This window comes from Panthera uncia, assembly GCF_023721935.1.
Source record: "Panthera uncia isolate 11264 chromosome A3 unlocalized genomic scaffold, Puncia_PCG_1.0 HiC_scaffold_11, whole genome shotgun sequence".
NCBI classification, from domain to species: Eukaryota; Metazoa; Chordata; class Mammalia; order Carnivora; family Felidae; genus Panthera; species Panthera uncia.
In genome coordinates, this window is record NW_026057578.1 from 44,395,587 (window position 1) to 44,417,610 (window position 22,024).

A 22,024-nucleotide genomic window follows, 5' to 3' on the forward strand; every position below is an offset into this window, starting at 1 on the left:
CTGTACACATTGATCTCATTCTTCTTAATGGCTTCTTTATATTCCATAGAATGGCTAAATCCCAGCTGATTTAACTATTTTCTTGTTAATGAACATGTTCATTAATCTGTGTGCATCAACAATGGAATTTCTGGATCAATGTGTATGCACATTTAAATTTTGATCAAGGGGTGCCCGGGTGGCTCAGTCTGTTGAGCGTCCAACTTTGGCTCAGGTCATGATCTCATGGTCTGTGAGTTCCAGCCCCATGTCGGGCTCTGTGCTGACAACTCGGAGCCCGGAGCCTGCTTCAGATTCTGTGTCTCCCTCTCTCTGTCTCTCTCTCTGCCCCTCCCACACTCACTCTCTGTCTCTCTAGCTCTCAAAAAATAAGTGAACATTAAAGATAAATAAAAATAAATAAATAAATAAATAAATAAATAAATAATTCGATCAAGAAAAAAGAAGGAAAGGAAGAAAGAAATGTTGATCAAGACATTAGCTTAAATTGTCCTCAAAAAGGGTTATTTCAATTTATATTCCCATCAACAGTTGTGCCAGGGCTCGTTTGTCCCCTCCACCCACAACACTGGATATATTCCAGGTTTTAATTTTTGCCACCCTGCAGGAAGAAGGAGTAGAAACACAGTATCATACTTCCAACTTGCATTTCTTTAGTGTCAAATTACTTGTTTCTATCCTTTATCCATTTTCCTATCATTTGCCTTTTTCTTTAACTTATGGGTGTTTACAAATAACATAAGACTAATAGTTCTTATTATATATATATATATATATATATATATATCAAATATTTTCTAGAATATCATTTTAAGGTAATAGACTACTTTTTTAGAAAAGTTCTAAGTTTGCAGAAAAATTGATCATGAAGTATAGAGAGTTTCCATATATCCTTCCCACCCCCCAACATACAGTTTTCTCTGCTGTTTACGTCTTTAATTAGTGTGGTATATTTGTTACAGCTGATGAACTAAGCCCACAGTTTATATTACAGTTTATTCTTTGTGTTGTACATTCTATGGGTCTTGACAAATGTGCAATATGTGTCCAGCATTACTGTATCACTGTCCTACTAGTCTCTTAGGCTCCACCTATTTACCCCTCCCTTCCTCTCTACCTCTAGACTCCTTATAACCACTGATCTTTCTACAGTATCCATAGTTTTGCCTTTTCTAGATGTCATATATTTGTATCTATACAATATGTAGCCTTTTCCGTTAGCAATATGCACTGAAGTTTCCTCCATGTCTTTTTGTGGCTTAATAGCTCATTTTTGTATCACAGAATAATATTCCATTGTATGGATGTATATCAGTTTGTTTATCCATTCACCTGTCAAAGAACATCTTGATTACTTCCAAGTTTTGGCAATTACGAATAAAGCTATAGACATCTGGGTGCAGGTTTTTGTGTGGATATAAGGTTTTCAACTCATTTGAGTATAATCAAAGGGGTACAAAAAGCTCAGAGCCTGGAGCCTGCTTCGGATTCTGTGTCTCCCTCTCTCTCTGGCCCTCACCCGCTCATGCTCTGTCTGTCTCTCTCTCTCTCTCTCTCTCTCTCTGTCCCTCTCTCAAAAGTAAATAAACATTTAAAAAAAATTTTTTAAAGATTCTAATGGACTCCTAATGATAAGACCCAGTATAGTTTTTGGTCCATGGTTTTAATTTACTCACCCATCCATTCAGCAAACCTTTATTAAGCACCTGCCATGTACTCTGTTCTGCAGGTACAGTTGTGACTAGGACCAAAAGAGTCTAGCCCTTCTGGATTTTATATTCTAGAGGAGGACACCCGACCACAAACAAGTAAATTAATATGCAAACGAGACCATATCAAAGAACAATAAGGGCTATAAATGAACTAAGAAAAGGCGGGCAGGAGTTGAGGTGGGTGGGGCAGACGCTCTGAGGAGGGCATATCTAGCAGAATGCTGGCCAATGAGACACACGTGGGCACAGGCGATCTGGAGAGAGAGGAGGTCAGCCAGGGGGACCAGCAGGTGCAGAGACCCTGAAGTGGGAGAAGTCTTGGTGTGTGTGAGAGACAAAAAGAAGCCCATGTGGCTGGAGCAGAGTAAATTAAGGTCAGCAGAGCTGTAGCATATAGATCTTTGTAGGGAGAGGTTTGGGCTCTTGGTACCTGTTTCCACATGTGCAGAGTAGTAACATGCCAGTTCGTGTTTTTAAAGTTCACTGCAGGTATGGTGGAGGATGGATTGTAGTGGTCATGAGGAGGCTCCTGCCGTTATCCCAGGTGAGAAATGGTGGTCTGGACCAGATGGATCCAGGTTGAGGTGGTCAGATTTGAGGTATATTTTAGCAGCAGAGTGTGCAAGACTTATTCCAAGCAAAGTAGTCACCTGCTCACTCGACTCTCAAACTTAACATGGCCAAACAGAATTCGTGATCCACCTCTGTAGTGGGCACTGTGGGTGGCCCAACTATACTCGGTCTGGTCATTAGGAGTCCATTAGAATCTTTCATCGGTCCACTGGCCCATCCCATAGGTGTGTGAATGTTGGCCTGTAACTCATGAACAAAGAGTAGGAAAGTTATGCTTTGCCCATTCCCGAGACAGCCAAAGACAGTCACGGGCTATAAGTTGCCTCAAGGTTCAGCCAACTCTGAACCTCTGGGGACAGTTCACACCCCAGAGCTCCCCTGGACCCAGACTGAAGCCACACTCCAGTTCAAACCCTTTCTCACTCAGCTCCTTCCCTGCCCCTCCTGTTCCCTTGGCCTCCCTTCTGTCCTCCCTGTCCCCCTCATGAGCATCTTGGGAGACAGTGTGTTCAGAGAAAAGAGACAAGAGTGTCCTAATATTTCAATGTCCAGCAGGAAGTGTGGTTCAAAAAGTAGAAAGCAAAGTGGGATTTCCCAGAAGCTTCCAGGGAGAAATGGTGGTCAGCTGTGTTGGATTCCACTGGGGGGCCGAATAAAGTGGGGATAGGTCATGGGATGTGGCTTTCATAAGAGCTGCTTCTGAGGAGGTGGCAGCTGGAAATAGCTTGAGAGATAGGGTACAACCTGAAGAACTGGAAATGCAGCAAATAGAGCCAAATTTTGAGACGTTTTGCATGAATACAGAAGTGGGGGATACTTAGGAGAGGGAAATGATAAATGCTGTTTGTAAGCAAATAAATGATGCATGTGAAATCAGAATAGTGGCAGAGCTGGGACAACTTTTTTTTATTTGAGAGAGAGCAAGTGAGTTGGAAGAGGGGCAGGGCAAGAGAGAGAGAGAGAGAGAGAGAGAGAGAGAGAGAATCTCAAGCAGGCTCCATGCTGTGCTCAGAACCCGACATGGGGCTCGATCCCACGACCCTGGGATCATGACCTGAGCCGAAATCAAGAGTTGGATTCTCAACTGATTGAGCAATTCAGGTGCCCCTGGGATGGCTTTTCTATCCTAACACCTGCAGAGGCAGAGTCACGGGAGAAAATAGGCAGGTTGGGGCATTTAGGGGTAAAAACATGAGGCAGTTCCCAACTGTTTTCTCAGTAAAGCAGGAGGCAAGCTTGTCACCTAAGAGCAGACAAGCAGAAAGGGGACTTGAAGGTTTGAGGAAAGAGAAAAAGTCATCTCAGAGAGGAAAAAAGAAATGAATTCACCAGGGCTGGGCTTGGGGTCATGGGGCAGTGTTGAGAGCACATCAGAGATCTTCCAGGGTGAATGTGAAGTTGGATCAGGAGGTGGTGTGAGGTTTTTTTCCTATCCATCTGCGGTTTCTCGGGTACAGAAAAGAAGCAGGCAGACAGTGGGAGACATGGAGGGAAAGGGAGCAAGGGATTAAGGGTGTTTGCAGGAGAGGGACCCTAGAGCCTCATCTCTAAGGAGCAGCTGATGGTGTTGGCCTCTGACTCATCCGGCCTCACCTCAGCCTCCCGGCTCCACTCTGAGAAAGTGGAAAATGGCTCTAGAAGCTGGCATCCGGCAGCTAGGCTGTGATAAACAAGGCTCAGACAATATAAACAGTGGTTGGCCCAGGCCTCTTTGTCACCCTTATGAAACAGGACAAAGGGACACGGCAACCAGAAAAACCACCCTCTCTTCTGAATCATGAGGGACTCTAGCCCAGCTTTCCAGCCTCCCACATCTTACGTGGAAACCACCAACAGAGCCAATCACCAGACTGCTGCCCTTCACCCTGGCCCTCTTAGGGACTTCCCCACCCAAGCCAACATCACGTAGTAAGCACCCTCCCTCCCCCCCCCCCCCTTACCCAGACACCCCTTGGTGCTTTGCTCTTTTGCAGCAGGAACAGAAACCTAACTTTGCTCTACTGCCACCAGGGTTCCCTCCTTCATTCATTCAACTCCCACATTTCTACAGCACTTAGCTTCTGACAACTCTGAAGAGTTGTCCCTTCTCTTCCACTCATTTATTCACTTACCTATATCAGTGTGGACCTAGGGATTCTTACACTATCTCCTGGGTTATAAGCCATTACCCTCATTATTGTGTTTTTGAGAAGAACTAGGAATATATAAGCTGATTTTTTTTTTTTAATTTAAAGTCAGCTCTATGCCCAACATGAGGCTTGAATTCATGACCCTGAGATCGAGAGTCATACGCTTTACTGACTTGAGCCAGTCAGGCAGGCACCCTCTGTTCGTTGAATCTTACTGCTTGATTTTTGGAAACTACCAATCCGAAAACATAAAAGTGACAAAGAAAGTGAAGGAACAGTTTGAGTTTGTCATTATATCTGGTAAAAGCCTCAGTTTAAAAAAATATAAACACATTCATTAGAAAAGCCTGTTATGACAGGGAATTATTTTAAATGTGTATTTACTTAATCATTACAAACACATATTAAACATGCCATATATTCTGTATTCGTGAGTGATGTTTCTACTAAGTACTCTCAAAGTTTAAAGGGCAATTAATTTAACCAAAGGAATAATGAGGCAGCTTGCTTCTCTGACGTTGGCTGGTTGTTGTGGCCTCGGCCTCACAAAAGGTGATCCCACCTGGCTCCTTTGTTTCCCCTACTCTCGGACTTGTGGGGGTTTACATGTGCATATACACACTTTTTTTTCTTTTCCTACAGAAAATAGATAGGAAATGGCCATGGCTGTGAGCGTGGCTGAGTGGCTGAGTGGCCTAATGCTAGCCTGTGCTCTCTGCAGCCTAATTAAAGGAAAATGGTTGTGCTTTCTATGAAGAGAGACACAGAATAACAAGAGAGGAACATAGGAAGGGAAGCTGAGCACTAAGAGCTTTCCCTTTGCTGCAGAATTAAATGCTAACCTTGCCTCATATTCTTAGGCCTGAATTTATATAACAAATCAATGTAAATAGCTGGACAACTTCCAGGGCAGTAGATTTATCGTACAAGTGCAATTAATGCAGACCCTGATAAACCAGCGATGTGCAAGGAGATGCCACAGATAGAATTAAAGGGCAGATACATAGCACTAGATAGCGTAGACTCATCTCCTTACTCTGACGCCAGGCGCAGAGGCATCGGAAGGGACTTCCAGACCCACTTCCCCACCATGGTGAAAGGTCTGGGCAGACCACGCTGCAACTGTGCTTTAAGTGGTAAACTTAAATAGAAGGGAAATTTGTTAAGTTTATAAAAAAATTATACTCTTTCTACAAGAAGACTGGTTTGCTCTGCCAGGTCAGGCAAAAAGTCAGATAGGTAAGAAGAAAACCTGGCCCAGCTGGGCTTTGAGATGACTGCACCTTAATCCTGCCTGGCCCATTTTCCTGACTGCCTTCCTAATACATCCCATGAACAACTGGGTTGGCCATTTTTGTCCCAATTGGCTCTTTCTTCAAAATAAACTAGCAGAAACAAAACTCCACCTTTCCTCTTTTTTTTAAACCTTTATCAATTCAGACAAAAAATACATATATCGAATCCTCAGTTTAACTGTTTTTATGTAATTTTTATTGATTCCCACATAGCTCTTTAGTGCATGACAAAACATCATGAAGGCTTGTTATGAAGTCTCTCTTACCTTTAGTGCAGCTAAATTTAATTGCTGCCATAAAACTACAGCTAAATTAGCTTATGCAGACACCCTTGAATGTAGGAAAAGCAGTCCCTGAGGAGAAAAATTGTAGGATTCGGCCAAAAACAGACTTTCTTACAATCAAACAACAAAGAGTGCTTATTTTAATTAATTATTTCATACCAGAAAAGATCTGAGGCAACTTACGCAAATATATAAAATAATATATAATTAAGAACAAGAATAATAATCATAGCAACACAATACACATGGAGCCCTTCTCCTGTGCCGGTCATAAAGCGACCTTGTTCCTGGATTGTCTCCCCAGGTTCTGATAGTGAGTCTTGGAGGGAAGGACCGTCGTTTTCCCCATTTTACAGCTAGGAAGACCAAGGCTGGGAGAGGTTACATAAGCAATAAGTAGCACAGCTGGGCCAAAAATAAAAGTCATCAGTAAATGGGAATCTAAGGGCAGGACACCTGGGTGGAGCTGAGCTGCCGTGTAGAGGGTGGGTATTTGAGCATAGGTGTTTATTTAGAAAATCCACACATTTGGCTTTGAATTCCTTCAAGGTCACAAGAAGGAGGGAAATATCCGTGGTTGGATTTGTAAGGGTCATAAGATAAATGCATTCCATTTTCTAAGGTGAAGCAGTTTCTCCTGGTCTAAGTATCCAGAATTCAGAAAAATAAATGGAGGCAGACAGATCTTTCAGATATTCCTTTATGGCATTTCCAAAAACCAAGACTTAGTGGCAAGGGTGGCAGGCAGTCTGTGCTCTGTCCTCAGCATGATCTGGGTGCTGACACTCACTCAGGACAAGTGTGTTCTTTGAGATACTATGAAGCCTAAGAAAACTTTTGTGCTTGAGAGAGCATGGCCTTCCCATGTTGGTGTGGGGCGTGCCAGGGCCCATGGGCTGGTCAGGATCTCCCTCTAGAGACAGTTATGCGTGTGCCCAGCTCACAGATAAGCCACACCAGTTCCAATGGCCTGCAGCAGACGGCAGCCTCTGTGCACTGAGCAGAGAAAGCGGTGCAAGGCAATGTTTTCTAGCACCTCTGCGGCCAGCTGACTGTAAGACCAGCCAGGACACTGTAAGATGCCAGGCTTTAAGTACTGTTAGCTTCTGGTTCCTGGGTACACCGTGATAATCTGCTGAACACCACCTCTGTGGATCCCTGAGCGGACCAGCCATAGGAGAGAAGTTGATTACAAGCCATTCAGAAGATGGCTGACTTCTGCCCCAAATTAGAATTTTGGTTTTAGTGCTAGTGCATCGTAAGCCATTCTTCCTTAGAGCAGTAAACACCCATTATCTGTTGAGGCCAGTTCTAGACTGTGACAAAAAAACATAGCCGATCTTTAGCAGGTGACAATTACAAGTGGTTATCAAATAGCTAGTGGGTTTTGCTTTCAAAATCATTAATCTTACCTTTCCAGGTGTGCCCCAATGCAGTAAGTTGACTAGATAGAGATTCTGGCAAACTCAGGTTGGACAGGAAGCATTCATAATTAAACTTTCATTTCAGTCTGCAGGGTTCTTTTGTTTTTTTTTTTTTCTGTTTGTTTTTGCCTGCCCATGTGATATGTGGCGTCCCTGAGTGAAGTCCATTGCCCCAGAAACATGTAATTTAATTTCTGAGCAAACCTAGGGTTAACTGGAAATACTTATTTGTTCCTATTATTATTTTTAAAAATTATATTGAAATGCATGAATCCACTTTCTTTCATGGGCAGAATAAAATTATCAGAATACAGCCTTATAGTGTGAACACAATTTGTCCCCTGTTCGCTGCATTTAAGCCTGCTTGAGCTGGATGGGGACATGTAGGACACCAGGGCTCTCCCACGGGCTTGAAGGTGGCTGTCACATATGTAAAATGTTTTGTGTGGGTTTTGTTCCAGAGTGTTTAATTTGGGGGCATGGTTGAATCTAGAGTAGTAGATAGGTTCTAGTTCTGGGAATGTCAACAACACACATTCTCCCAATTTTTATGAACTTAACTATAAGAAAAGAATTTTGTTAAATCAGATGCTGTAGAGTCTTTGGGCTATCATAGCAGACACAACATCCATTCACTCATTCCTCCTCAGAAACAGGATCCTGATTTATAGGATGTTACATTGTATTTAAAATAAATGACAGTGATTCCCAGCCTTCTCTGCAGCCAAGGAAGCCATATGACTAATCTTTGGCCAGTAAGACATAAATAGAAGTGCTATGTGAGATTTCTAGGAATTGTCCCTAAACGAGAGGGGAAGGAACCTCTTTTTCTCTTTATCCATCTAAGAACATATATGTGAAGACTGGAACTCAGCAGCCATTTTGCACCATGAAGCCAATTGTCCTATGGATAGTACTGTGATCTGATGGCTGTGGAACCACCATGCCCATCCTGGACACTCCACCTAGCCTTTTTTTTTTTTTTTTTTATGTGAAAGAAAAAGTACTGATTTAAAGATTTTTTACAGGAAATGAGATTTGGTTGTGCACTTGTTCAGAGCATGAACTTTGAGGTCAAGCAGAATTATGATTAAGACCTAATTCATCCTCGTTAGTTGTGTGACCTTGGGCAAGTCATTTAACCTTTCTGAGTCTATTTATTCATCTGTAAAGTGGACTGGCAAGTCCCACTTTAGAGGACTGGAATCAGGATGGAGTGAGATAATGCATAAAAACTGTTTAGCACAGTGTCTGTGGGTTTATGTCCCCAGATGAATACAACAGCACCTCCCCATCAAGCTGTAATAGAAACTTCTCTGTCCCAGAGTGCACTAAACATCTGCCAGGTTGTAAGCTACCTTAGGCAGTAGAGCCACACACCGACTAACTATGGAATGACTTTAATAAGAATTAGAAACACTGGGCCGCCTGGGTGGCTCAGTCGGTTAAACACCCGACTTCGGCTCAGGTCATGATCTCACGGTTCATGAGTTTGAGCCCCGCATCAGGCTCTCTGCTGTCAATGCAGAGCCTGCTTCAGATCTTCTGTCTCCCTCACTCTACTCCTCCTCCAGCCTCTCTCTCTCTGTCTCTCAAAAATAAATAAACATAAATTAACGAATTCGAAACACTGTACAAACACATCACATCTCTGATTTCACAGATATCATTGCTTAGGACAAGGCAGAAGTAGTTGTTTCTTTCCTTTCTTTTTTTCTTTCTTTCTTTTTTTTTTTTTTGAAGGATAATCAATCTAAAAAATTTTGAAGTAATGAGCAATGTCCATGAAAAACTGATGGGTTCCGAAGTGATCAAAAGTTGGCAAACACTAGCAAAAGAGAAGTTGGCAAACAGAAATGCAGCGACAAAGAACTGAGGACAAGCAGATGGCAGTTTCACTCCTGCCGAGCTCCTCCCCAGCCTTGCTTTCCCACAGTGTACCCCTCCGCAGCCTGAACCCACCTCAGTGTCCCTAATTCTACCCTCCGCACTTCTAGGGTAAGGACCACGCTTTCACACTGGTTCCCTCTGTGCCCAAAAGCGTCTGGCTGTAATTGATTAATGGCAAAGAATGACCCCGGAGGTGTTCCCCCTCCTTCCCATTTTATAGCTATGGAAGTCAGGAGCCCTGGAAGACACCTAGGACAGAGAAAAGGGGAGAGAAAAGTCCTCACAGGAGCACAGTGGGGAAGAAATGAGTATTAAAGGACAAGTGAATTGAGCCAGCAGAGAGTACAGAACCAGAGGAAAATAGGTGCTAGAAATAAACAGGGTTTTGAAAGGCCTCATTGAACCTGTTAGGATGGATAGATGAATGGATGGATGAATGGATGGATGGATGGATGGATGGGTAGGAGGATGGGTAGTTGGGTGGGTGGGTGAATGGATGGATGGGTGGAAGAAGAAAGGAAGCTAGAACATAGCATGTGTACTTAGCTGAAAACATGTTTACAAACCTGCCTTCATCTCACCCAGACCCCTTCACCAGGCTTTGCACACCCACATGCCTTTGTGACCCATAGGTGAGCAATACCATCCAGGCTGGTAACCACAGTGATGAGCCAAAGGGGGCATCAATTGAGCTGATTACTGCCACATAACTACAAGGACCCAGCATTGCCGAATATGATTTTTTAAGGAAATTCCCCAAATCCAATTTCCAAATGTTCAGGCCAAAGCAGCCACATCTGTAGGTCATGCCTGGCCCCCAGGGTATCTGGGCACAAAGTTGATTACATACCCTGATGTCCATCACTTTCTGCCTTCTGTGTATGGAATGTAAAGAGGAGAGACAAGGCCTACCGGCCACGCTCCAGCCCACACTGCCACAAGTCTGAGGCTCGCTGCTGGGTGTGACCTACAACCAGGCATTGTGGGAATTGTCTGTCCTCCGTGCTGAATCTGAGATCCTGTCAGTACAAGAAAGGACTTGGACAGTGAGGATTTCATTCTCTAAGTCAAGCCTGCATGTCAACCATCTTCTCACCTGGAGAAAAGGTAGTTTCCAGCTCAAGCCAACCTCTGTGCAGTTGTGAGTGGCAGCTGGGGATCCTCTTAATGAGTCTAAGAGCAAAGACTATTATCCCTCCAGGATAAAATTGGAATGATTTTCACTAAAAAAGAATAAGAATAAGAATAAAGAAAAAGAAGGAAAGAAAGAAGGAAGGAAGAAAGAAAGGAAGAAAGAAATAAGGAGAAAGAAAGAAAGATTTTGGAGAAAGGTCTGTGTTTCTTCTCTGCCCACCTGCCTCCTTTTTCCTAACTATGGGGTCATGGAGCAATTTTCAGTTGAACTTCCGCATGCAGGGAGTGCAGCCCAGCTCTTCAGCACCTCTCCTTCCCTTGCCGCCTGCCTTGAGGTTAAGATCCAGGACTTGAAAAACAACATCGTCTACCCTGTTCTTTTCGCTTAGACACTTCGGACTTTCCCCCAAGGCCAGTGAATGCGACTTCCTCCATCCAGTGTGTCTTGTGGGGTTGCTTTTCTCGGCATTCAGCGTGGCCAATGGCTAAGCTAGTTACCAGATCCCCACCCTGCTTCATACGATTTCATCAATAGAGTTGGCTGATTGACCAGATGAGGATGAGACTTCTGGAGAAGTCTGATCAATTGCTTAATGATTGGGCTGTATCGACCAGGAATGGTTAATAGAGTTCCACAAGTCAACATTTCCCGGGGCTTCTGAGAAAAGCGTATCATTTGCAAAAGTGATGGAGAATTTAAGTTCCCCCAAGGAACCCGGGCCAGCCATTGGCAAGATGAACAGAAACAGTAATGTCTTCTGTCTGGACCCTGGAGAATGTGTGTCAGCTTTTCCTCACAGCTGTGTAGAAACCATTTGTGTGATGTTAACACCGAAATCCACACAGCCATTGAGAAATCACATTATCCTCGTGTTCTTACCTGACGTTCTCTCCTGAGGATTTCTAGGCAACCAGCTATGAAGGTTACCCAGTGGCTCTGGTTAGTCTTACTTTTTTGAACATAAATTGGGAAAGAAGTTAATATTTTTCTTGTTTTTAAAAATTCACAGTATTCATGGAAATAGAAATTTCCCAAAAGCTTATCACTAATGCTGAGTATCCACAGCACTTGGGGTGGTCAGTGCAGACCTGACCACAGCCTTGGCAGGGATTCCAGATGCTCCTCTCCTTTCTATGGAGAAGGAGAAAAAAAAAAAAACAAAACAAAGCACAGATATCTTTCAGTTTGTAGGGAGAAAACTAGACCTAAAACTGTTCATAATGCATAAACTTCTTTCTAACCCCCTTATATCATCTCTGTTTGATCATCATGTTTGACTCCACACATTCTTATCAATTGCAAAATGAGTCTGGTTAAGTTCAGAGCTTTTCTAATTTTAATAATGAAGGCTGCTGTGTGTCTAGAATGATTTAAAGGAGGCCCATAGGGATCTGTACTGTTCTAAACCCCCCTCCTACCTAAACTGGGTCCCAGGAGCTGGTGCAAAAGCTCTCCATGGAGAGGAGGCAAGGCGGCCTGAGTCTGACCCCTGCCCTCACCTGCAGGTGTCTTCAGGAGCCTGGGCCCCACCTGCTCTTTCAGTCTCCTAGGGGCCAGCCTGTGCCAGATGCTGTGGGGACCCATAGCCCACAGTGTGTATGATAAAAGGATAAGTGCCCAGTTAGCTTTCCTACAAGAACTGCCCCCACGCAGTGAAAACAGTGCAGAGAAAGTAAGTGAAAGCCATCAGGCCAGGAGTTAGCTTCAAGGAGAAGGTTCGTGTTGGGCTTGAGCATTGGACAGCAGTAGGGAAGACACAGGTGTGGAAAAGGCTCCTCTGGGCTGCAAAAAAATGCACAGAGCCCATCAGGCAGGAAGGGCAAGGTAGAAGGTATCTGGAAGGGGCCAGAGGGGGTGAGAATCTTAGACTCTCCACAGAGAGGAGGCAGCAAAGGGAGCATAGGGCAACCGAGGTGCAGTTTGGAGTGGGGAGAGCCTGAACTAGAAACAGACTCTAAGGATGTGCCCTCAAGCTGCCTGTCAGTGGCCCTCCCACTTGCCCTGAGCCTCCCCTACCCACTCTGAGCATGCAGAGAAGGGACACCCAGAAGCTCTGCAACCCACAGCCAGTTCAGGAAGGGAGTTGACCATGGCTTTGCAGTCCCCGTGCCGCTGAAGCAGTGAGTGTAGGAAATTCTCAGCGGGCTGCGCCGCCATTAAGGTTGGCGCTGTCCTTCCCATGAAGGATGGAAAAAGAAATACAATGCAAGCCCATTTCATTTTCTTCCATAATGGGATTGAATTGGCCTACTTTGAATAAAAAACATTGGCACCTGCTGGAAGGAATCAGGTCCAGACTGCCTGCCATTTGGGATGCTTTTGCCCACCTGAGAGAGTCTTGTCTGCCTAGGGTTTGTGAACTAGGATTCTCAGCAACCTTCAACCACGACAAATTGGGTTCTGAAATTTTCAGTGAACAAACCTCACCCCAGCTTTATACATGCATTTTGTTTGGTTTGGTCACCGAGCACATGGATTTTTAGCAAGTAGATTATAATGTCTGCATATGAAAATTTTCCCCTAAAAAGTATAGCCCCCTGCACATTGCAGAAAATAGAAATCCAAATAGCTTTCATCCTAGGCTGATGCTCAAATCCAGGAATTTAGAAAAACAAGTCTTCAAGCCACACAGCCATTGGCCTGAGGGGTAGCTAGCACGTTTGAAAGGCACCATGTTCTGTGATGGGAGACTATTACTTTATTTCTGAGGAAATACTGGACTAGAGGGTTACTAAAAATTTTTATAAAATTGTTACACAGCCCCATTTTCTGTACAAGTCAATTTCCTAAAATGTTACTTTCCCCAGGTCCAGAGAGAGGGAGGGATGGACAGGCAGAGCACAGGGGATTTTTTAGGACAGTGAAACTCTCCCACATGACACTGCAGTGGTGGATGGTAGGGTATATAGTGCATTTGTCAAACCCATAGAATGTTTGTCACATGACAAATGAAGCCCAGTGTAAACTATGGACCTTAGTTCCAAATAATGTATCAATATTGGTTCATCGGTTGTAACAAATGTGCTTTACTAATAATAATGCAAGGTGGGGATGGGAGGAAACGTATGGGAACTCCGTATTTCTGCTCTATTTTTTCTGTACACCTAAATCTGCTCTAAAAATAAAATATATTAATTAAAAAGTTAATTTACCAGAAGGAAACAAGTTTCAGGGGGAACATGGAAGTGAATTACCGACAGGGATACAGCTACTTGGGGATGCTGTGAATGGTAAATGACCAAGGACCATCACCCAGAGTGTGGTTCCTCATCACAGTGCTTGCTGTGAGGTCATTTGGTGAGCCCCTTAAAAATCACCACCAAATTAAGCAGTTTTTGTAAGAACTGGGGAAGAACTTGCAAATGAGATTCTTCTCTGGGTAGATTTTTTAGTCCATTTTTTCCCTCCTTACCAAAGGGACCAATTCCTTTCACCACTATCTAAAACACCTTGTCTCTAATGCCTGCCCTACAAAAACAGCAGCTACTTCATCTAACAATGGAGATGTTGCTAATTATCCACCCACTCAAGAGCCTGACCTGAATCCTTTAAACAGAGCAGACCGAGGGCATCTCGGAAACTGCAGATTGTCTGCTAGTCATTTTCTTCCTAAATCCTGTTCAGTGCCACACGCTGTCTGATCAGAGTTGCCGTTGGAATATGTGACCTTCTAGTGGGACTTCTGTTTAGGGACTGACTGAGTCTGAACTCCTTCTTGTTTTACCCCTGGCTAAGGGTTTTATGCATATTTAGCCTGATCCGTGTGGCAGGCTGTGAGCAATCTGGTGTTGCAGACAGGTGTGAAGAAGCTCTCTAGGCGGGGTGGGAGCCTACACACTGCTCTCGGTGATGCACCAGCTCTCCCTGCTGTGAGAGCCTTAGCATTCCATTACCCTGGTGTAAGTTGCCCCTAGGGGCCGCCACTGAAGCTGCAATAAAATTGAGAAGGAGCCTTTGGAAGTCAATTTACTCGTTTGGCTTCCAGGGTATTGTGTGTGTGTGTGAGAGAGAGAGAGAGAGAGAGAGAGAGAGAGAGAGAGAGAGAACAAGTGGGAGATGGGCAGAGAGCAAGAGGGAGAGAGAGAATCCCAAGCTCTCTCTCTTGCACTGTCAGGCTCTTGTACTGTCAGCACAGAGCCTGACGACGGGCTCAGTTTCACGAACTGTGAGATCATGACCTGAGCCCAAGTCAAGAGTTGGACACTCAGCCAACTAAGCCACCCAGGCACCCCTGAATAGAGTTCTACAAACCTTTCTCTTTTGTATGTAAAAATGGCTGTCACAGATGAAATCCAGGAATATGGGTAACAAATAGTTTGCTACAGATTGTTACCTTCTGGAAGAAGGTCTCAAAATGTTTTCCCATAGGAGACAATGTTAGGAAGTGTTAAAGAAATAAGATTTCAGGTCTCCCAGATCTTTGGTTTCCAAACTGTTCAGTGTCTTTTGATGAGAATAGAGGTGGCCAAATACCTAGGTGCTGTTACTGCTGGACACTGCTGTGAGAGGCATGGAGAGTTTCAAAGACAGCAAAAGAAATAATTTGCAAAAACATCCAACTTCTTCTTCATGCCCCCCTCCCCCACCCCCTACCCTAATCCTCCACCCCTGCCAAGCACTCTACAGATGGGCTCAGCAACTATCTTTTCAGAGGATTAAGGGTCACTTGCTTCTCCAGCCATCTGTGTTCAGCTTTGTGGACAAAGGCTGCGGGAATGTGGGTGTTAGATGGTGGGCCAGGGCCCAGGCTGGGCAGGCTGTGACCTTAGGGAAGTGGGGTTCCCCCACAATTCCCTCTGTGAAGCCAACAATGAGGAGGGCCAAGTAGTGAAGCCTGCCTGAACCGTACCTGGGCTGTGGGAACAGGGCCATGCAGGAACCAGGAAAGCAGAGAGAGGATGTACCACCTAGAAGGATGTGGTTGTAGGCCCCGGAACCAAGAGGGAGGGCACTCCTGATGGTACTGTGGAAACACACAGGGGGCATCTCAGCAACTGGGGAAAGGAAACCACAAATTTAAAAGGGCCCACTGGGGGGCGCCTGGGTGGCTCAGTCGGTTAAGACTCTGTTTTCGGGTTAGGTCATAATCTCTGTGGGTTTGAGCCCATTGTCTGGCACTGTGCTGACAAGCTCAGAGCCTGGAGCCTGTTTTGGATTCTGTGACTCCCTCCCTGTCTACCCCTCTCCTGCTCATGCTTGCTCTCTCTCTCTCTCTCCCTCTCTCTCTCTCAAAAATAAAAAAATAAACATTAAAAATATTTTTAAAAGGGCCCACTGGTTCCTAACTTAAGAATTATGATAGTTTCAAAATTTGCACAGCCACAATTCCCTGAAGCTTTTCTAGAAGCTGTTTTGATCTAAGAGGTAGGGACCATCCTAGCAAATCCGTGCTTGAGTGTCTGGACATAGGCTGTAATTGACGTTTTGGTCCAAGAAGCTACTCTCTGAGGAGATGTGTCAAAACATCACCCCAAGGTGCTCATCCTTGCCAACGTGGCCAGCCCTGCACCAGTGCCTTTGCTTAAGGACTTAGATGGATGTTGGATGTTGGCCAGGGTTTGTAGGGGCCCAGAAACCCAGCCACAATGCCTATCAATTTGGCTCCATTCATTAAGAATTAGGTGGCCTTGAGTAATTTCAGAGGCGAGCAGTCCTCTGACATTTCCGGAAAGTGCCCACCTGACACCCTCAGCCTTGCTTGCTGCGGGGCTTAGCAAGATCATCCTGGAGCTCTGGTTTCACATACAGCTTTCCCAGTCTTCCCAGTGATTCTCTTTTTCATAATGCTTCCCGTCTTGGGGCATTTTGCAGAGTTCTGTCACCAATTTATTTAGCAGAACTTTATTCTATATTAATGAAAGACCAATCCGAGCCAGGCAGAAAGAATGTACACAGTGCAGTGTACATTCATTCATTTGTGAAGATTCATAAGATGCTTTTCGCATGCAAGTGCTGAAATGGATGGCCATGGAGCGATTACAGTGGTCCCCCTTTCCCCGCTGGAAATATCTCCAAGACCCCCAGTAGATGCCGGAAACCGTGGTTAGTCCTGAGCCCTATATGTTTTCTTCAGCACATACACACCTACGATAAAGTTTAATTTGCAAATTAGGCACTTTAATAGATTAGCAACAATAACATAATAGAACAGTTATAGTCATACACTTAATGAAAGTTATATGAATGTGGTCTCTGTCAAAATACCTTATCACACAGTACTCACCCTTCCTCTTGTGATGACGTGAGCTGATAAACTGCCCACATGATGAGACGAAGTGAGGTGAATGACATAGGCACTATGATGTAGTGTGAGGCTACTACTGACCTTCTGACAGCATGTCAGGAGGAGGGTCACCTGCTCCGGAGTACGGTTGACTGCGGGTGACTGAAATGCAGAAAGTGAAATCATGGAGACAGAGGACTGCTGTACACAACAGCTCTGACTGGGCTGCTGCCTCCAGGAGCATCTTTCCCACCCATCGCCTTCCTGACCTCAGCTCCCTACCAATCCCTGCTCTTATCTCCACTCTGCCTCACAGAGTGCTCTTAGCACACTCCTGGCTCCAGGTGTTCACATCTGCTGTTCCCTCTCTCTGGAGGGCTCTTCCCCCAGATCTCCACATGGCTCTCTCTCCCTGCCCTCAAGCCTTTACTCCCTGAGCTTTTCTTTGGCCTCCCCTATCCTTGCCTGCCTTGTGTTTTCTCCTAAGCAGTTCTCATCATCCAACAGGCCTTATGTTTACTTATTTGTCACTTGAATATAAGCTTCACAGTGGCAGGGATGATGGTCTATTTTGGTCCTTGCTGTTTCCCCTGTGCCCAGAATACTGCTGGGTGCATAATAGATGTTCCATAAATATTAGTGGAATTCATAGTTGAATGGAAAATAGGTAATTAAGCATGAAACTAGGTCTTATTCTGGTCAAGCAAATAGGTGATAGGTAATAAGTGATATAGCTGAGCGCCATGCTGATTGTAGCACAGACTCTTATTATACTTGTCCTTTAAGGCCTCAGTCGTCCCTGGGTCTCGTCACTTCCTTCCCTAAGAATTAACTTCAGGTCTGGGAAAACAGAAGGTGCTCGTCTGCACGTGGGCACCAGGTTTTCCTTCCCTGGTGCACACACATGGCATCCATTAGCAGTAATGGGAACAACAAACTCACATCCAGAGAACAGTGAAACCCACGTGATCAACGTGTCTCCAGCGTGAAAGAAGTGATGTTTCCCATCCCAAGACACTTAGCATTAAAATAAAATCAGAGTTAAAATAACAGTAAATGGTCTTGGTTCTCCAAGAATGCATCACAAAGCATTTACTCCAATGGTTTTCAATGAAAAGTTAGCGAATATAAACACCGAAAGAGCTGCTCTCCTAAAAGATGTTCAATTAAGCATCAGTGCAATTGTATGGAGACTATGTTGCAACACCACCGAGGTGGCCTGTTTTTCTGGTCATTATTAATCCAGAAACCTTAATGATGAACAACATTTGTGTTATTGTCTACCCAAATGTAATTTGTTTATGCAGCAGTTCAGTTAATCCTGCAATCTGTTTTTCTCAAATGAGGGCAGATAATGGAGACACCGTTCTTTACAAGTCTTCAGGCTTTTAAATTCTGATAAAATCAGGATTCTTCACTGGGTCTTGCCCCAGCTCTGAATTAAACCACTTTAAATGTAATTATGGAACCTGGCCTTACATCAGGAACATCCATTTAAAAAATTGATTGGCCAGGCTGTTCCACAAGGCATTTTATGAGCAAACGCTTGTGAAGGGGCCAGAACTGTAATTTATAAAGGCAAAAAGCAGGTAAATACTTTATTAGTGGTAATGAGAGTGTTTCCAGCTAACTGAATCTTTTCTTTCCTCACTAGCTACTTCATGGAGCCATGGTGCATGGCCCTGTTTCACGATCGTTTTATTGATCTAAGGAAAGAGTTACGCCAGATCTTGACCTCCAAGGAGGTAAGAGTGATTAATAGATATGTGAGTTATTCCTTGCAGATTACAAGCACTTTGTAGTTGTTGGTCATTTAGACTTTTCTCTACATTCCCCCTTTTGGTTTTACTTACAACTGTACTTCTTATAAACAAGATTTGGAGTATGTGAACATAGACAGTGATATTTCAGGAAAAGTGGATTATTTAAATCCTTTTATGAGAGGCAGATTTCTTTTTCCTTTTTACAAGTAACTGTATTTTCATGATCAGTTAACAGCGATGTTGACTGGGAACCGGATCTGAGTTTTTTCGACTTGCTCTCAAGAATGAACATTGCATGCCTTTAGTTTCTGCCCTATTGCCCACCATTCGCTAGATATTTGTGTGTCTGTGTGTTATTATAAAAATGTAAAGGGAAGGTGTAAGATGCCCAGACACACCCCTTGTATAACCCAAACTGCTTTCTCAAAGTGATAGGGAATTAACTGGAAGGTTACATTTCCCAAAGACTCCATGCTCAGCAAGAAATTTGACTCTGCAGTGTAAGTAGTGAAATATTCGTGAAGCTTTAAATTAAATTCTTTCTTGCAACACTAGACTCCTTATTGAAGCTGTGGAGAGTTACTGTCTGTGCTCACAAAGTAGTCAGATATCCATCGCAGACTCTCCCTTGCTCCACTCAGATAAGGGCTGGCCCCAGTGGGCACAGCTTAGTTTTCCACCATGTTTTATTGTCTAAAAGGGCAAGTACTGCGTCTCTGTTATCACCTCCACTTGAGAGCACCTGTGACCCTCAAAGGTTCCTGTGGTGTGGGCTCCATATTGGGCAGCATAGATACAGATCACACACTGAGTCCGTACTGCCTGCACCGCCTTGCTTAACCATGACACTATTGTCATGGTCTTGACTTTACCAATGAGGAGGCTGGAGCCAAGAGACTTTAAAGGCCCCTGCCATGGGTTACACAGCTAGTCTCTGGCCAGCAAGCTTCAAACTCAAGGATGTCTCACTCCAAAGTCAGGAACATAGGCACTGAGCCATACAGACTAAACTGTGTGGCTTGGTACCTTCTCTTCATTGCTCGCCCCCTTCCCAGTTTTATTCTTGGGATCCAAGATGGGAAGATTAAATAATTTTACTAATCTGAAGTAGATTCAGATTGGGAAAGATAGGTTTAAAATATAAACCAAACTAGGGGAGCCTGGGTGGCTCAGTCGGTTGAGCGTCCGACTTCAGCTCAGGTCATGATCTCACAGTTTGTGAGTTCGAGCCCCGCATCGGGCTCTGTGCCGACAGCTCAGAGCCTGAAGCCTGCTTCGGATTCAGTGTCTCTGTATCTCTCTGCCCCTCCCCCACTTGTGCTCTGTCTCTCTGTGTCTCTCAAAAATAAATAAAAATGTTAAAAAATTTAAAAAAATATATAAACCAAACTCAGTTGTCTTTAGGATCCACATAGATAGGAACCAGGCAAGTAAATGTACATGAGGGAGGCAGAGGGGACTGTAACTATACAAAGGTCATCCATGCTAAAGGCACTCAAATTTGGATATATATATATGTATATAGAGAGCTACGGGTCAGATGGGTCCCTGCACTTCATCCTAAAACTGTGAGGGAGTCAGCTGAGGTTGAAATATGAACCTGAGTTGTAAGCCTGGTGATGACTGAATTTCACTTAACTCCTTAGATCCCTCTCTTCCTCTCAAAATGTAATCTGCAGCTCATTACTGCACCATAGTAAACACTCATTAGTTTTCTAGTTAACCCATCAAAATTCTGTGCCTAAATCCTTCCAAACCCCAGAATCGAGCTCCTCAGTTAATATTTTACACAGAGCCAAGGGGTTTTAGGTGCCACGCTTAAAAGGGAAGCTTTCCTCTCACCCTTCCAAGTTCACTACCAAACCCAACAACAGTCGCTTTTCATGGCCCTCACTGAGATACCCTCAACCTTTTATCCATGGAGAGACATTTGCTCTGGGTCAGTTTGCTATGCATGAAATCAGCATAGACAATAGGCCCTTTCAGTAGATCAGAAGTGGCCATGAATACTTGTGGAAGACACAGTAAGGACTTCCCCACCATCTTGTGGCTTTTCTAGATTCCCATAAAGTGAAACCTCTGGAAGGGATCTTGCTCTGCTTTCTGCGTTTACATGTGTCAAGTGGGAAAGGCCACAGAAAGAGGTGCTGCATGCAGTGGTGTCTGCCTCTAGCTCAGATCCTTGTAGAACAGGGACTACCTGTTCCCAACTCAGTGAGCGTGGGAGGAGTGAAGGAGGGGATATGTGCAAGTACACAGCACAGAAGAATGGCTCCCAGTAAGTGCCAGCCCCCACAGGTAATGGTGGTGGGGACAGGCAGACAGTGGGAGTGGTACTCATATAAGCAGATATGCAGGAGTTCATTTGAGAGCCTGGTAATAGGAAAATAAAGAGGATGGCCTTCACTAAAGAATGATGGTAATTCCTTTTCTCAAATATTGAGATTAAGTAGCCCATTTCATTTTACTTTCCAGATTGTCTATAGGAAAGTACAGCAGTCCAGTCCCATTGACTATGATATCCTATAGCTCAGCATATCAGTTTTCCTCTACTTCCACATGGAGAGAAAGGAATAAAAGACTATTATTTATGACTGTTATTGTAAGTCATCTCAAATCTATATATCACTTATTTTAAAAATTTTAAATCCACTGACACTGTGTTAAATCCACTTATTTTAAATCCACTGACACTGTGTTTACTTACCCAAAGATTCACTGACCAAAATGAAATTTTATATAGTCAAGATTATTCTTCAAAAATGTAACAATTATAAACATATATGCACCAAGCAACAAAACCCATATATATATATATATATATATATATATGTATATATATATGTATATATATATATATATATATGAGGCAAAAGTTGATAGAATTGAAGGAAGAGATGGTTCTAAAATAAGAGCTGGGGAATTCAATATTTCACTTTCAGTAATGGATAGAACAACCAGGTAAGGAAATAGGGGACTTGAACAACAGGATTTCAGTACCCCACTTACAGCAATGGACAGATCAGCTAATCAGAAAATCAACAAGAAAACAATGGCTTTGAATGACACACTGGACTAGATGGACTTAACAGATATATTCAGAACATTTCATCCTAAAGCAGCAGAATATACACTCTTCTCCATGGAACGTTCTCCAGAATAGACCACATACTGGAACACAAATCAGCCCTCAACAAGTACAAAAAGATTGAGATCATACCGTGCATATTTTCAGACCATAATGCTGTGAAACTCGAAATCAACCACAAGAAAAAAATTTAGAAAGATAACAAATACTTGGAGACTGAGGAACATCCTACCAAAGAATGAATGGGCTTAACCAAGCAGTTAAAGAGGAAACTACAAAGTATATGGAAGCCAATGAAAATGGCCACAACCCAAAACCTCTGGGACACAGCAAAGGCGGTCATAAGAGGAAAATATATAGCAATCCAGGCCTCCCTAAAGAAGGAGGAAAGGTCTCAAATACACAACCTAACCTTACGCCTTAAAGAGTGGGAAAAAGAACAGCAAATAAAACCCAAAACCAGCAGAAGACAGGAAATAATAAAGATTAGAGCAGAAATCAATGCTAT

The 22,024-nt window shown here is 43.8% G+C and overlaps 1 protein-coding gene across 1 annotated transcript in view; it reads left to right on the top strand.

The window, feature by feature from the left end:
* Positions 1-22,024, top strand: part of CFAP61 (cilia and flagella associated protein 61) — a 280,634-nt gene that overhangs the window by 252,461 nt on the left and 6,149 nt on the right. Inside the window, exon 26 of the mRNA XM_049650101.1 lies at positions 18,320-18,410. Coding sequence (XP_049506058.1) covers positions 18,320-18,410 — 91 coding nt within the window. The remainder of the gene's footprint in view (positions 1-18,319; positions 18,411-22,024) is intronic.